This window comes from Centruroides vittatus, unplaced genomic scaffold (genome assembly GCF_030686945.1).
Source record: "Centruroides vittatus isolate TY-2023 unplaced genomic scaffold, ASM3068694v2 contig_900, whole genome shotgun sequence".
Lineage (NCBI taxonomy): Eukaryota > Metazoa > Arthropoda > Arachnida > Scorpiones > Buthidae > Centruroides > Centruroides vittatus.
In genome coordinates, this window is record NW_027122591.1 from 460,167 (window position 1) to 476,155 (window position 15,989).

General features: G+C 27.4%; 1 protein-coding gene across 1 annotated transcript; it reads left to right on the top strand.

Moving 5' to 3' along the window:
• The first annotated feature begins 803 nt into the window (after positions 1-803).
• Positions 804-12,992, top strand: LOC136984053 (nose resistant to fluoxetine protein 6-like). The gene is made up of 15 exons (XM_067280973.1): positions 804-1,227; positions 2,342-2,568; positions 5,409-5,520; positions 9,053-9,140; positions 9,230-9,348; positions 9,419-9,589; positions 10,657-10,750; positions 11,302-11,394; positions 11,461-11,626; positions 11,706-11,785; positions 11,862-11,984; positions 12,057-12,177; positions 12,244-12,430; positions 12,506-12,648; positions 12,716-12,992. Exons 1-15 carry the CDS (start codon positions 804-806, stop codon positions 12,905-12,907), a joined length of 2,340 nt encoding a protein of 779 aa, XP_067137074.1. The 3' UTR covers positions 12,908-12,992.
• The last annotated feature ends 2,997 nt before the right edge of the window (positions 12,993-15,989 follow it).

Genomic DNA, 15,989 nt, shown 5'->3' on the forward strand with positions numbered 1-15,989 from the left:
CACTATTAAGAATTAAAATTAAAGTTTATTTCATACATAATAACTCGAAAAAACTCTATTTAAAGCATAGAAAGATAGAACTAAACAAAAAGAGTAAGATTCAAAATGGTACATAACACTTATTTATTTATTTTTTAAACAGCCACGAATAAAATTTAGCTAAATATAAATTAATTTTATGAATAATAATCTTAGATACTTACACGAATTATCACTTAATAAGTATGATTACATCGGCAATTATTACCTTATTTACATACTTCTGATTTCATAAAGTTCGCTGAACTAATGAAAAAACTAATAAATTGTGTGAAGATCACGCATTGTATATATATATATATATATAACGTTACAGAATCGATACTTCTGATTTAGTAAGGTTCATTGATCAGTATGCCATTTGGATGTGTGACCGAAAAAAACCGACTGTTTGAGGTCAGTGCAACATCCTAGTAAACCAACCTGTATATGGGTTACATGCTACCTCTCCCTTCATTTCCTTCTCAACTCTTCTCTAGGTAAGTTGCTATATTTTCTCGCTACTTTAAATAAACGTAATCATTTATTGTTCTGTTCAGATCTTATGTAATAGCCACCGTAGATAAGTGCCGATAGTTGTAAGAATTTATATAATTATTTACGTTATTTCTACTTTAATAGGCTCGAGATTTATACTACTAAAATATAAAAATGAAGCAATTTAAATTGTATTATATTTTTTTAATTAATCATATTTAAGATAAAGATTTATAACTGTTTTTTAAAGTTTAGATTATCAAGAGAATGCGTGATTTTTAGTAAAGATGGATTTTAAGAAGTTTTTTTGCGTAATTTTAACCACAGTCCTCTCGTGGTTTCTGGTGGGTGCCACCACTACACATTCACCGGGTATTACTTTAGAATCGTTACCCGTAAATAGAACAGCAGAATTAACTAGTTCCAAAAAATTTAATAATAATAAACCATCAATATCGAATGAAAATGAACATTTTGGCATTAAGAAGGAGAATAATAAGCCCGAAGAAGAAGAAGATCCCGAAAAAGAACTGATCGATTTTCTCAATTCCATGAAAGGTTTCATTAGAGACATGTCAGATAAAGCCTTAAAACAATTGCTTCCTATCTTCATGTCCATGAGTTCTGAACTGAAATTATCTAACAATTGCACATTTGCATTTCTTCAAGTTGTCAGGGGATTAAGAGAGTTTCGGCCATGGACAATGAAATGTAAGTGTTTTATTAATTACATAATTTAAAGATATTTTCGATATAAAATTCTAATTTTTAAGTACTTAATTGACCTACCAAAATTTAATGAAACGAGTACTCAATATATCTAGCTTTAATATACAAATTTTACATAAACTTGAAGGAAATTTTAACAATGTTTTATTTTTTTTTAAAGAAATTCTATACAGGCTGAGCCTACATAATTTTTTTTTTAAACTATTCTAAAAATACATCCAATTTCTAATTCCAATAATTATCCATTAGAAAATAAGATTAGAAAAACTCAAACGGATTGTAAAACGTATATTTATTATTATATTCGTATGCCTACCGTCACCGTCTGGTACCTATTATTGTATATACAATATGCTCAAATGAATCATAATGTGTACAGAATATATATTGTAAAGTCATAAATAACAAGCATGTTACGTGCATTATCATTATATAAAATTATCAGTGCTGAACTGATTATAAGTAACTGAATCATTTCCCTGTTCGAATATTTAATCTATTAAAAATTAAATGTTTTCTGATAAAAATTTTATTATATTTAAATGTACTAATGATGTTTATTTTAACTTCAACTAGTTAATTTTTTTTTCGCATCTTTATGACATTTTATAGCCTATATATACAAATAAAAATGATCGGTGCAGCATATTTTCTATAAGAAAAAATAAAAACAGTTTGAATTTAAGCATAAAATCCGTTATGGGTTATGAATATTACGAGATCACACATTGCAGTCTGGATGCAATTCCTTAAACTCTTCAGTGATTTTTCTCTGACTGTGGATCTATACAATCAAAACAACTTGAATTTATTCTTCCTTACCCCGTGTTTTATCTGTAAAAGAATAAACAAAGATCAATACAGCTTCTATGACTTATAGGACACTCCATATAACAGTTATTGTTAAGCATGCTTACAATTCTAAATGTTCGAAATTTTAAATAAGTTATCATTATATAATTTTATGCTTTATTTACTTAGAAAAGTATCTTAATTATATTTTTATAATCTTTATATTAGATAAAAGATAATAAACGATCTGATAAACTTATTAATATATGTCAATGGGTCTGTAGACGAATTTCTTTCTTTGTAGTGATAGATGCCAATAGTAAAATACCAGAAGGAATTTTATATGGTTCCATGTCCACTTTTGGCTCTTACGACGAATGTCTGAGCGTTGTAGTAGATGAAGAAGATCCTAATTCCATGAAGGGGCAATACTGCTCGATCAATATTAGTCCATATCTCCCACCAAGACCAAGGCAATATACTTTTGATTCGGCATTTCAAGAATATCCCGTCTTAAAGAAAAAACTCCAGGTAAGTAGTAAATAAAATTAAAGTCTTTACACGAGATGTAAACTTTTTCTTTTTCTCGTAAAATTAATCTTAGTAACTTAACTAGGAAAGAAGGCTTGTGTATTTTTAACGTTTATCCTTATAAGATACAGTTTCTATCTTTAAATTTTCCTACGTTGCTAAAATAATTCGTCTAATTATATTTTTAACGTGTTAAACCAGAAATATTTTAGCGTTCTGCTTTATTATTATAGCTGAAAATAGAAAAGTAATTGCCAAAGCGAAACAATTTAGCCATTAGCCATGAACTTGATTAATGGATTATTTTTGAAATTCGCCAATACAGAATTAAAGAATAAATTAATTATTCTTTATCTTAATTAAATATTCTTTTTTTTTTAAAAAAATGAATTTATAAACTTTATAAAAAATTTTTTATTTAATTAATTTAGAAAATTTTAATTTACGAGCTCAAAATGTTAATATTTTTCAATGTAATTGCAATTACAAGTATTGAAATTTATGTGTGTAAATGTTAGTAAAGCACTTTTTAAACGAAAAATAATCTTTTTACAAAAGATTTTTTGTAAATTGTAAAAGAATTATTTTGTAAAAGAACAAAGGATTAGATTGATAAAATAAACTTGACAAATATGAACGATCTGCCAAGGTGCCTCCCGAGAGAACTTTCCATGGGAAACTGACTATTGTTTAAGTGTTAGACACATAAACAGTTCGTTGATTATAGGAAATTAACCACTATTTAGGTGTTAGACACGTGAAGAAAACTCCAAGCTCGTTGGTCAGACAGGAACCCACTATCAACATCTATCAGTATTTAGCGGTTTTATCCACATGTCTGTCAGACCTGAGATAATTCTGCCTTTTCTTATTTAGTGTAATCTAAATATTGTTTTTAAAAATTAGCAAGAACCGTTAAATTTTTAATAACAATACTCGTAATTGAGAAATAAATTCGTGCACAGATCTTTATTGAACTTTTAGTTTGTTCACAATCTAATTTAATTTTAATAAAATTATTCATTAATTGCAATTTAGAACGGATGACGAGAAAGTTAAGAGTTTATTGTTCAAATCGTGAGGATTACTCAATGACCTGTGCCATGAGAATCTAAACTTTCAGTTCGTAGAGTTTTAATTTATCTTCCTGTTTTCCCTAATAACAATATTTTATTTTAAAAATTCTAATTTTAATTTTTCTAAATAGGTAAATGTGAACGAACTCGAATAAGAGAGTTAACGTAATTTTACGTATTAATAATCAAATTTAGCATAAGTCTAATGAAATATTTTAGTTGATAATTCGAGAGAGAGAGAGAAAAAAAGAGACAAATCTCATTATAATCGTGACATTCTGAAATAAGTCATTGACTGAATTTAACTCTCTGTTATTAAAATGACAGTCAAAATGTATATAAATAGTAGGGACGAAATCTTTTTATTATTAAGATTATCCTGGTTTAAAGGAACAAATTTGTGTACTAAAGTTGAATGGCAGCATTTATCTTTGGAGGAAATTTATACAGCATGAATATTTTGAGTTTGAAAATGAATTTAAATCGAAGACACGGGGTCAATCGCATTTAAAAAACGATTTTTCCTATTTTTATATGATAAAATCTCTTGTAAACAAAACTGTATTTAATAAAATTGGATGTATTTCATTCATAAAAAAAAAGATAAATATACTAGAATTTTGAATTGCAAAATTGAAGGATAAATACACACGAGACGTTTTTCACACGCGTGATTCCTCGAAGACAATGCCTTAGTACAGTGGCGTACACGCGCTTGTGTGTGTGTACTCCACTGTACTAAGAATCGCTTTAAGAAGTGCATCCTTCGTTTTGTCTTTTTTTTTTTCTGAAAAGTTCTAAATAAAATCCTAAATAAATATAGGGGAAAACACGTAGACATATCATTGGTTTGATAAACCGAGCCATTCGTCTTACTGTAAAAGAATATAATAAATAAACAGAGGAAATCTGTATTTAATGAGATAGCAACTAATGTTTATATCGTAGGATCCTGTTAATAAGAATATTTTGTTCTGGCAAAAGTCAATCCTCACGTTAGTTGGACGTAAATATGCTTTCCTATTACGAACAATCTTTTTCTTAAATTACTTTTTATTATTTTATCTAAAGAATATTAAATAAGGAAAGAAGTCTGAGGGAAGAATCGAATTCGGAACCATCTGCAAAATACATTTTCATATCTTCTTCCTGGTTAAATATGGTTTGCATAAAGAGTTTCTCAAAAATAATTTTCTCGAATGATAAATATTAAATGTAATTACTTAAAAATATTAATGAATTGATTATAATTGGCTACTTTATTTTAAATACAAAATATTGTATTTGTTAACTACGTTAAATCGAAACATCACAATGAAATATACAGTGTAATGTAGCTTAATAGCACAATTTTTAAAGGTTAAGACAAGCAAATTTTTTTTAGAAAATGAGATAAATGGGCAGAAATTATAATAAATAACAAATATTCATAAAATATTAGTTTGGTTTAATGGGGTAAGGCAACGAAACACAAGAGCAATCTGCCAAAGAGGGCATCTTTCGTGTGAAGTATCAATGGAACCTCTACCCATCCCCAATGGACCCCTTCCCCCTATATTTATAATAATCGATTTACGACGTTTTATTGCTCTTCTTCTTTGTCGATTAAGAGATTCTAGAAAGTAAACTTAATATATAATTTATGAAGTTTTGAATTTTCAGAGATTATATTTAATTATATATTAACAGAGATTTAATGTTTTGTTGTATTATTTTATTTATAAAAGTTTATATCAGTAATTATCTACGTTTCTTATAATTTAGGAAATGCACATGAGTGATTTGATGCCTTCTTATTATTTTATCCAACATCGATTCGGTTTGTGTCTTCCTTCGTCATGTAGCAGGAAAGATGTCGAAGAGATGACTTCATTAGGTATGATTACCTATCCATGTTTTTCTCTATTTTAAGCAAATTTTGTAATAACAACATCATTTTAATTATACTTTAAATATAATTTGATACCATTATCATGATTCTACATCATCATTACTGTTTATTACGAACGATTTAGGACAAACATTTGCCATTTAAGCTGAAGTGTTTGTCTTGATCTCTCCATCTACTTTTCATTTAGATCCCAAAATAAACGAAACCATCATATACTAAACAAACTGTAGCTTATGCCTCTATAGTTTACATTTTTATATGTATTATTATTGATGGAGGAGAAAAGGCCTGTTTTACGTTATAGCTTAAGGCCACAACTGGTTTAAATCCAGCCTTAGAAGTCGTAAATTCTGACGAAAAAGAGAGCTTACGTCTCTCTTTCCGTAAGTTATTCAAAGTATAACTATGTTTAATGTAATAAAAATGATAAAAGATGAACAATACAATGTTTTTTTAATATAAAAAGTTATAATTTTTAAATATTTAAATATTTCTTAGTAGGAAAAATTGATATTAAAATCGCGTAAAAGATTGCCTTGATCTAGTTTACTTTAAGCTGCTGCTTGAGAGTTTAAAAATGTGTATGTGAAAGCAAAACACAAATAAAAAATAACTTGTTATCCACGTTGTGAATTATATAGTTCACCTATAATTATATTATAGAAATAGCCATAAATTTAAATACATAATTTATTCAGAAAATTATTTTTTTAATAGGTTTTTTATAGTCTAGTTCTTCTTCTAATCAATTTAAAAAAAAAAAAAATTAAATTATATCAAGAAAAATGCCTCAAGTCAACACTGTACAGTACATGGGGTCCCTATTTCAAATTCGCTGGGTCCCATGAAGCTATAATACTTCATTGTTCTTGGACCACTTAGAGATTTTCTTATAGCTGTATGTTGATATTGAACGTCCATATGCTTCAGTCTATTACTAGCTACTGTAGCGGAGAGCCGACTTTATTCTAGCATGCATATATTATTTTAATTAACACATTACGATCAGCTGTTGTAAGGCGATCGCTGTTAATCGCCTCACTACTTCAGAACGGGAACCATATTAAGCAGCATATAGCACGAGTCTTGTATAAATAAAATGTTTATTGCTTACAGAGCTAAAAAGTACCACAGTGGTGAATTTTGGTACTAATTCTTTTATGAAAATGTTTTGTGCCAGTCCTGAAATGTCACTATACCAAATTTGTTTGCATTTAGATTGCTAAATAGGTATATTTTAATCACTAAATGAAAGATATATCTATTCATTTAGCATGTTCATTATGTACTTTAATAAACCAAATGAAGTAAATCATTATTAGATTAATAAGGATTAAACTATTCTACCATGGAATATTAATAGATTTTAATAATACTTTTGTATTACGTAACACTATTAAGGTCACGTAAATCTAAGTAGAGAAGACTGTCAAGGACATTTGGCTCAAACCCGGACATAAAGGACCCCAAAACTTAAACTTTTTATTAAAAAAAACGCGATAAGAAGTTACTATCAATTAAATTTTATTATTATTTGTTTTATTCACGTATTTTTATTTCTTTCGGGGAGAGTGGGAGGTCCACATTAGTGATTGACCCGGAAACACAGCTATCCTCTTTCAAGCCCCGAAGCTAGAAGATTACAATGATTTAGAAGTAATTTTTTATTTATTTATTTATAAATTTACATAAAATCATTACAAAATATTTTTCTAGTTACTCATACTTCGTTGAACAATAACCTAAATCGAATAATATGTTAGAAAATAAAATAAGCAACTTTTCGGAATTGACTATTTAGAATACACGGATGAATAATTTAATAATTTAAAAAAAAAGTATGCATTGTCAACCATTCATTTTTTCCTAGCATATTCTAATTAAGGAATATTGTCACTCGTTATTTATAAACTGCTCATAATAGTTTTTACAGTTAACAATAAGAGCTATCAATAGATTTTAAGGCGATTCTTCAATTATTCCGAATGATTAATATTTTCTATTATATAAAAATTAGAAAAATATTCTACACATTTATAATTGTATACGCACAATATAAAGATTCTCAGTGACTTAGTTATCGCCCACACCAACAGGCTGGCCACGTGGAGTTTTCTGGATGTTCTTCACGTGTTTAATTAACACCTAAATAGGGGCCAGTTTCTCATAGAGAGTCCTCATTGGAAATACCCTTCTTGTTTATGCCAATCTGAAGACTTTTCAGTTCTCCACCTCCTTCAAAACTACCAAGACCTAACAAATTTGCGTGAACAATTGATCTTTGATTATTGTTATAGCCATGATTCTGTGTTTTCGGAGAGTGAATCGTAATATTTATTATCCAGAATATTTTTTATTGATCAATGCTGTAATTTCAAGAAATTACCAATCATTTCTTTAAATTATTTCAGATGTTATTTATTCAATAATAACTTCTCTTTGCGATATTTTGTACATCTGTTTCTTCTTTGAATCAATGGAAATCAAGAAAATAAAAGGGCATTACTATCGTTATCCTGTTTTATTGAACAATAGACATAACAGATGTATCTTATTTCTAAATTATGCAGAGAAGAAAGATTGAATATACGTAATATATAACATTTTCCTCAAAATAATAATAATTTGATGTGGAAGAAAACGTAAAAAAGAACTATAATGTGAATGAAAATAAAAAGCTTAATATCTAAATATTACGGTCTTCTATCGATCCATTTTAATTGTATAAAATTTTAATTTTATAAATAGAAAAACCTATTTTAGCAAATATTTTATTGATCTATCAACAGAATTATATATAAGAAGCCATTAGGATCATTCAGATTCCAAACTTTATTTATTTTTACTTTCCCGGCTGTTATATTATAGTATAACAGAGGGAAAGTATGGCCATCGGTCAAGAAATGACCCCAAGATTTTTTACATTTTTTGATTCGGGGAACATCAAGAAATGTAAAAACAATTTGGGTTTTTTTTTTTGTATGTGTGCGTGTGGGAGGCACGAATTTTTTCACCCTCTTCGAAGCTTAATAACTCCTGTGCTTTTTGATCTAAAATTTCTGAAATTTTGCAGGGAGGTTTGTGTATTAGAGAGGTTCCATATACCAAATAATTAAATTTTATACTGTAGTAAATCCTCATTGTATTAAATCATCTCTAATCGTCTGATCAAAATTTTTCGCCTATGTATTAGTGATAAGATCAATATTTGCTTATTAATAGTGTTTTATATTAGTCAAGAAGAGTTATATGATGTTATTAAAAATACAATATTTATTCTTATAAATGAGTTCATCTTTTTCCCTAATATTTTGACTTTTAAAAACAATAAGTACAGGCACTGATAACCGAATTTCTATTACACTAATGCTTTTAATTTTGTCATTTTCATAAATAGAAATTTTTATCTTAATATTTTTTATATTAATGAAGATAATAAGCTTGTTTTTCTTTAGTAAAATTTATATACGACATTAAAAATCATTTAAAATAAAATTAATTTGATTTTTCTTGATAGCATCTCATCACATAAAGATCAACGTGAGTGTCGTACATTGTGAAATCAAAACGGAATTAATTCTGTCTAAAGGACAGATAATTACTGGGTAATTAATTATATAAAAGCATTTAAGCTTAAATTTTATATAAAATATTTAAATCTTTATTAATTTATTCCATGTATTTTTTATTATAGCTCACTTATACTTAGCGTTACAATCTTCATCGTGTTGGTGACTATGTTAGACGTTATTCCAAGGATTTATTCTTCGATTTTCAAAACAAAAACATTAAAAAACAAAGAAGAAAAACAAAGTAATTTATTCTTAAATATTAATTAATTATCTGTTTAATTTTTTTAAAATGTATTTATATTTTATTTTAGGTGCTTTACGTAGATTTACCGAAGCGTGTTCAGTTTACAGTAACATAAAGTATATTTTAACAACGGAAACATCTACAAATTCCTTAAGGCCTCTTCATGGTATACGATTCATTAGCTGCACTTGGATAATTCTGGGTCATACCTATTATTGCAAGAATTACATCGAAATAGGTAAAATATCTTTTATACTGTAAAAATACGTTCTAGTCTGATGGGCAATTTAAAAAAAAAAGAATACGTTACAGAAACGTAAACACGTAACTTATACACTCCTTCAATACGTACAAAATACAGTTTAGAATAACGTAACACATAATCGTAAATGATGAGCGAACGTAATAATTTATATTCATCTTTTTTTCTTAGACACCTTGCTAATTTCCCTTAAGATAGTCTATTAAACACAGTCAAATCTCGTTACACCGCCAATTAATGCTCGTGAATGGATCGTGCTTATAATTAATAAATCCTTCGTTATCTCTGAATTACTAAATGTAAGATTTTGCATTGCAAAGAACATTATTATTACCAAATAGTACGATTTTCCAACTCGAACCTCAAATTTGTGTGTAGATCTCATTGTTTTAAATGATTTCTCTGGTGTGAAATTCTTCGGTTTAGCACCACACTCCATTTAGTGCCAATTTCGGAAGTGGCACTATATCGAAGTTTGGCTTTATCATATATTATTTAGATAATATTACGTATAGTTTAAATTAAAATAATAGATATTTATTCGGTTGTAAGGTTTTACACATTCAAATTGCTATTGTCTTGTAAGTTTAATTTATTTCTTGAAATGTTATACGCGGTAAAACGCTTGAAGAGAGGCAAGAATATTGGTAGGTGAACAAGACTATCTCTGGCCATTGGAATGTGAAAAAAAATATATACTAAACTTTCCATATCTGTTCTGGGTTTTACATCTACTTAATTCCGTTCTTGAAATTAATAAAGGACAGACAGACGGACGGACGACAGTGGGGAATGTATAGGTCTGCAATCTGAAAATTGCAGCCCAAACACAATTGTTCTAAACGGAATTTAAATAACATCATCAAGACACCAGGAAATAGATGTGAAAGAGTTAAAACAATAAGGAAAAGCTCCAATTTACAAGATTCTTATAAAAAAAAGCAATTAAATCTTGTTTATCTTATTAATTATTATTATTATTATTATTTAACTTTAAAATTAACTAAAATTAAACAATTTATAATTGTTAAATTTCTTTTAAGCTGCTTTGTCAAAGGTTAAAGAATTAGGATACGGAATCATGTTTCAAGTTGTACTTAATGCAGGATTTGCGGCTGATACGTTCTTCTTTCTCAGGTTAGTTACAATAGAAAAATTGAGTTTGTTTTCATAGATGAGGGAAAATTATGATTAAGCAAAGAATTAAAAGTATTTATAATTATTTCGGTATTTAAAAAAAAATTATTTAATAAATATTCCGGAACAAAATAACAATTTTCTTTGATAATTAATAATTGACAAACTTGTAGTGTTATTCTTATTTTTTTCTGTCGTAAATACATCTGTATCTACTCGTATAAAACGAAATTAGGACTTCTCAGAGGTCAAGAGAGGCCCGGGTCTCTTTACCTTTCTAGGCCCCCCGGTATATTGAAAAAAAACAGAACGGCATTAAAATATTGTGCTATATTTTAAAAATAATAACATTTGACAAAGAAAAATGTAACGGAATGCTTAATTTATAAATAAAAAAGAATGTTTTAAGGCGTCATAATTATGAGTCCCAGCCTAAATGATAAATCTCTTTGTAGTAGGACATAAAAAAACTAAAATTTAATTTACTTTAATATGAAAATAATACTTTTTGATACTTATTAAAAATGATTTATAAATGAATTTCATTTTAGCGGATTGCTTGTTGTCTACACGACATTACAAAAAATGCAAGAGTGCAATGGAAGATTCAATATCGTATATTTTTATTTCCGTAGATACTGGAGGTAATTCGCTGTTTTCATTATTGCAACAATTAATAATTCGAGAAATTAAATTTATTTTAATTCTAGGTTAACTCCTGCATTTATGCTGGCTACCGGCCTTATAATTATGGGACCTATCTATGGATCTGGGCCAATTTGGCAGGAAACTTTAAAACCGTTTGTCGAAGGCTGCGAGAAAAACTGGTGGACAAACCTATTATACATTAGCAATATTATTAAAACTTCCGAATCTGTAAGCAAAATATAAATTTAAATGATTTTAAATTTATATTTGTTCAATATTTTAAAAGTGGTTTTATTTTTTTTGCTAGTGTGTTCCACACGGATGGTATATATCGTGTGATATGCAGTTCTATCTTCTATCACCTCTCATATTCTTAACACTTTACAAGTATGTTTCATTCGATAATTAATAAAATAAAATAATAATTATTCTAAAAAGCATTATTTAATTGTTTTATTTACAGAAAACCGAGTCTTGGAAAATTACTTATTGCAGGGGGGATAGTTTTATCCATGGCTATTGTTGGAACTTTAACCTTATTTTTTAAACAACCTCCTGTTTCGCTATTTTCTATTCCAGATCCAAGGTGACATATTTATAAATAATTTACAATACTGCCAGTATTTTATAATTTTATTGACAATTTTTTACGTTTTAGAGATGTAAATGACTTTTTAGATACGGTGGGTTACAAACCTTATACACACTTTGCTTCTTATTGCATTGGTATGGCAGCGGGATATTTACTTGTAACACACAACAAATTAACTATTAAAACAGTGAGTATTTTTATAAAGAAATTTATCTAACATATTTATATATTTAATATTAATTAATTTAAACAGATATGCCAAATTCTGGGATGGACTGTGTCTATTATTCTTAGCGTTACTATCATATATGGTACATTAATGTGGAATTCCGGTTACATGCCTTCTTTGCCCATAACATTACTCTACGCCGCTACATGCCGCCCAATTTGGACGTTATGTATTGCTTGGGTTACCATAATATGCATTACGGGCCATGGAGGTAAGACAATTCTTTAAATAAGTTTTATTTTTACAACTCTGTGTACTGTATACATTACAAAAATTTAAATTACAGGCATTATCAACGAGATATTATCATGGAAATGCTTCGTTCCGTTAAGTCGGCTATGTTACTTGGCATATTTATTGCATCCATTAATGATGTATCTTTACGTCAGCTATGCCAGATCTCCTATACACTTTAGCCAATATGTTATGGTAAGTATTATAAAATATACTTAATTTTATAAGAAAACAAATACTACAAACAATTTCTTCCATTTAGGTATACATGTTTTTAGGCCATTTATGTGTAACATTCGGATTAGCATTTGTATATACGTTAATATTCGAAGCACCATTTGTGAGAATGGAAAAATTATTCATACAGAAGTTTGCCGATAAATGGGGTCATAGCGAAGGTGACCAGACAGAAATGAAGGATACTGTCATTGTAAAAAGCATGAAAGATATTTAAACGTGCCACTTTTTATCCAAAATATTGATCTCTTCCTCCTGTTCGTGAGCTTCACCAGCGTTACGTTGCTCACAATTATATTAAATTGCGTAAGGCATCAATTAATATATATATTATTATTATCTAAAACGTTAAAACGTTTAAAACAATGAATATTTCAGTAAAAAATAAAGTATAAAATAATGCAGGAGTGCAGAGATCGATAACTTTTGGAAAGGTTTGAATATATTTGATGTATGTTATATGTGTTTCATTTGAATTATTATGTTTTATATATATACATATATATAGTTCTTAGTATATTAGAATTACAGTACTGGCGATTATTCATTTGTAAATATTCATTCTTATTCTGCAATGTAAATTTATATATACAGTATATATAATGTAGAGAAAGATTTTATGGAAACAATGTAAACACACATAAACAAATAATTGTTTATTAAGAATTTCAAAATAAAATTTCATCAGTGAAGAATTGAAGTACAAAATCTTGTTACAAAACTATAAAATATTGCAATTTCCTTTACTATCTTTAAACATGAACTCTGTATTGAGAGTCCTTTTATATACATAAAAATAAATAAAGGAACTCTGCATCATTTCATAAAGAGAAGAAAGAGGAAATTTAAATTGTAGAATTAATTAATTAATTAATTAATTAAAAGTATAGAACTGATTTATTTTCAAATGTAATAAGAAAATTTTGTATACAAACCATTTTCTTATTACATTTGACAAGTGTAAAAAGTTGTCTAAATAGTTTCTGAAAGTAAAGAAAATTAAAATAAATTTAATATAAGAAATATGTATTATTTATGAGCTTTTTATTATATGTTGTTTGTAATAAATTTTATTTTATTATATTTATTTTGTTGTTGACTATTGTGTATCTTCATCTTTATAAATATTGAGTAAGATTTGAAAGGCAAAGAATATATTATAAACATTTATATAAACTTTATTTATATTATAAAATAATAAAAACAATCCTATATTTTAGTGAAACATTTAAAACAAACATTTTCCTGATTAAAATTGGGCACAATTTGTTAATATTTTTATATTATTTATCTGTAGAATATCCACAGTAAATACAATGTTTTAAAGTATATATACAATATTATTATTTTAAAATATTAATTATAAAGTTTTAAAACATTCAATATATATATATATATATATATATATATATGAATATTGAACGTTTTAATTAAATATACATATATTTTAATTGGTATTTCATTTTTTATACAGCTCTATATTGTTACTTAGTTTTTGAATGTGTTTTTATGGCATTAATAAAATAAATTTGGGATGATGATAATGATAAAATCAAGCAAAAAATCATAAAGCTCATTTATAAAATAAAATGAGCTTTATGATTTGCTTACCTTCTGAAATTCAAACAAGATTTACATTTACTCTATACAGTAGATCTAGGATTCATGGATCACTTGAATGTTCATACACAGTATAAATTTTAGTTGATCTATGAATTTAAATGGGAAAAAGTACATCTTTATTCTCACTAACCTTAAATTTAGTATTTCCTTCAATTATAAATTTAGGCAACAGTGGCATAACTAGAAATTTTAGACCCTTAGATAAAATATGATAAAGGGCTCTCCAATGCTTAGACTCCAGCTCCTCCCTATTCATGATAATACTTAAATTGAAAATACAGATACTTTCTTTAAAGGCAGAACTTTAAATAACCTATCCTATATATTCAAGGAAGTCTAAATTTGATTTCCAAACAAGTCTTGCCACATTTTTCCGATAAATAAAAATGTGACAAGAAAGTAAATATTGATGACAAAGGACAGTTTGCGTAAATTGATAAATATTATTTAAGTTTATGATGTTAAATTTAAGTCTGATCTGAGGAATAGTTATTATTATTATTTGTAATCAACATATTAACCAATTACAACATCATTAATTGACGTTCCTTCTTACTCAGAGCCATGCTTTACGTGTAAAAGAGTAACACAAAGATCAACATAATTGCACTGTTTTCAGTCTTATAGGGCATACTGTGTAATGAAGAAGCATCTGTCTGAAGATAAATGAATTCTAATCAACATATTGATCCTTAAATAATATGAAACAATGATTGGCTATTATATTTTACTTTTCCGACTGTAATATACAGTTTAACAAATGGCGATCGGTCAAAATAACTCCCTCCCCAAGATGTTTACATTTTTGGACTCTTGAAACGTCAAGAAATGAAGGGGGGAAATGTAAAAACAAAAATTTGTACCTCGAATAAGTGATGCGATTAGACAGCATAGGCCTATTCTTTCTCGTTATATTATTGTCTAATTACAATCATATTACGTTGTTTTTTCAAATTTGCTTGCAAATTGCAATATTTTCGGGTAAAACAATGCAAAATTCTACAAAGGAACAAATGCAAAAATAAACAGCTATTTATAAATTTTTTGTTGTTATTATTTGTATAATATACTTTTATAATATAGAATGCAGTATTGTCATTTTGCACCATTGCAAAATGATAAGTGTAATCGGAAAAAGTAAACAGTAAAAACTGTCTAAAATAAATGGTATACATTCATTTAAAATTAATCGTTCCTAGTCAGAACAAATAAAAAGGTTAATACTTTTCTATAATAATTTAAAAATTCTGATATACTGTTCGGTAGAGACAGAGGCTGGGTCTTTATGTCAAGGGCCCTTTACCGTTGCTTAATTGCGCTTAACAGTAGTTATGCCATTGACGCTTACACATGTTATTATATCACAAATTTAATAACATAATTTCTTAATATTTTGGTATATATTTAAATACAATTGGTTTCTTTGTAATCCTACGTATTTTATTTTATACATTTAAAAAACATTACTCTGAAGAGAGATCCATAAGCTTCACAAGATTTCCAAAGAGATCTATGGCACAAAAAAAGATTTAAGATCCTCTGATACAGATAAATTCGAATAACGATTAATTAAAGATATGATTTTCTTAACGAAAATCCACGGAGAATAGACATTTTTTGTATTAGTAAATACAGAAAGCAATATTGCTCACGTTGATTGTAGCGATATTGCTAAA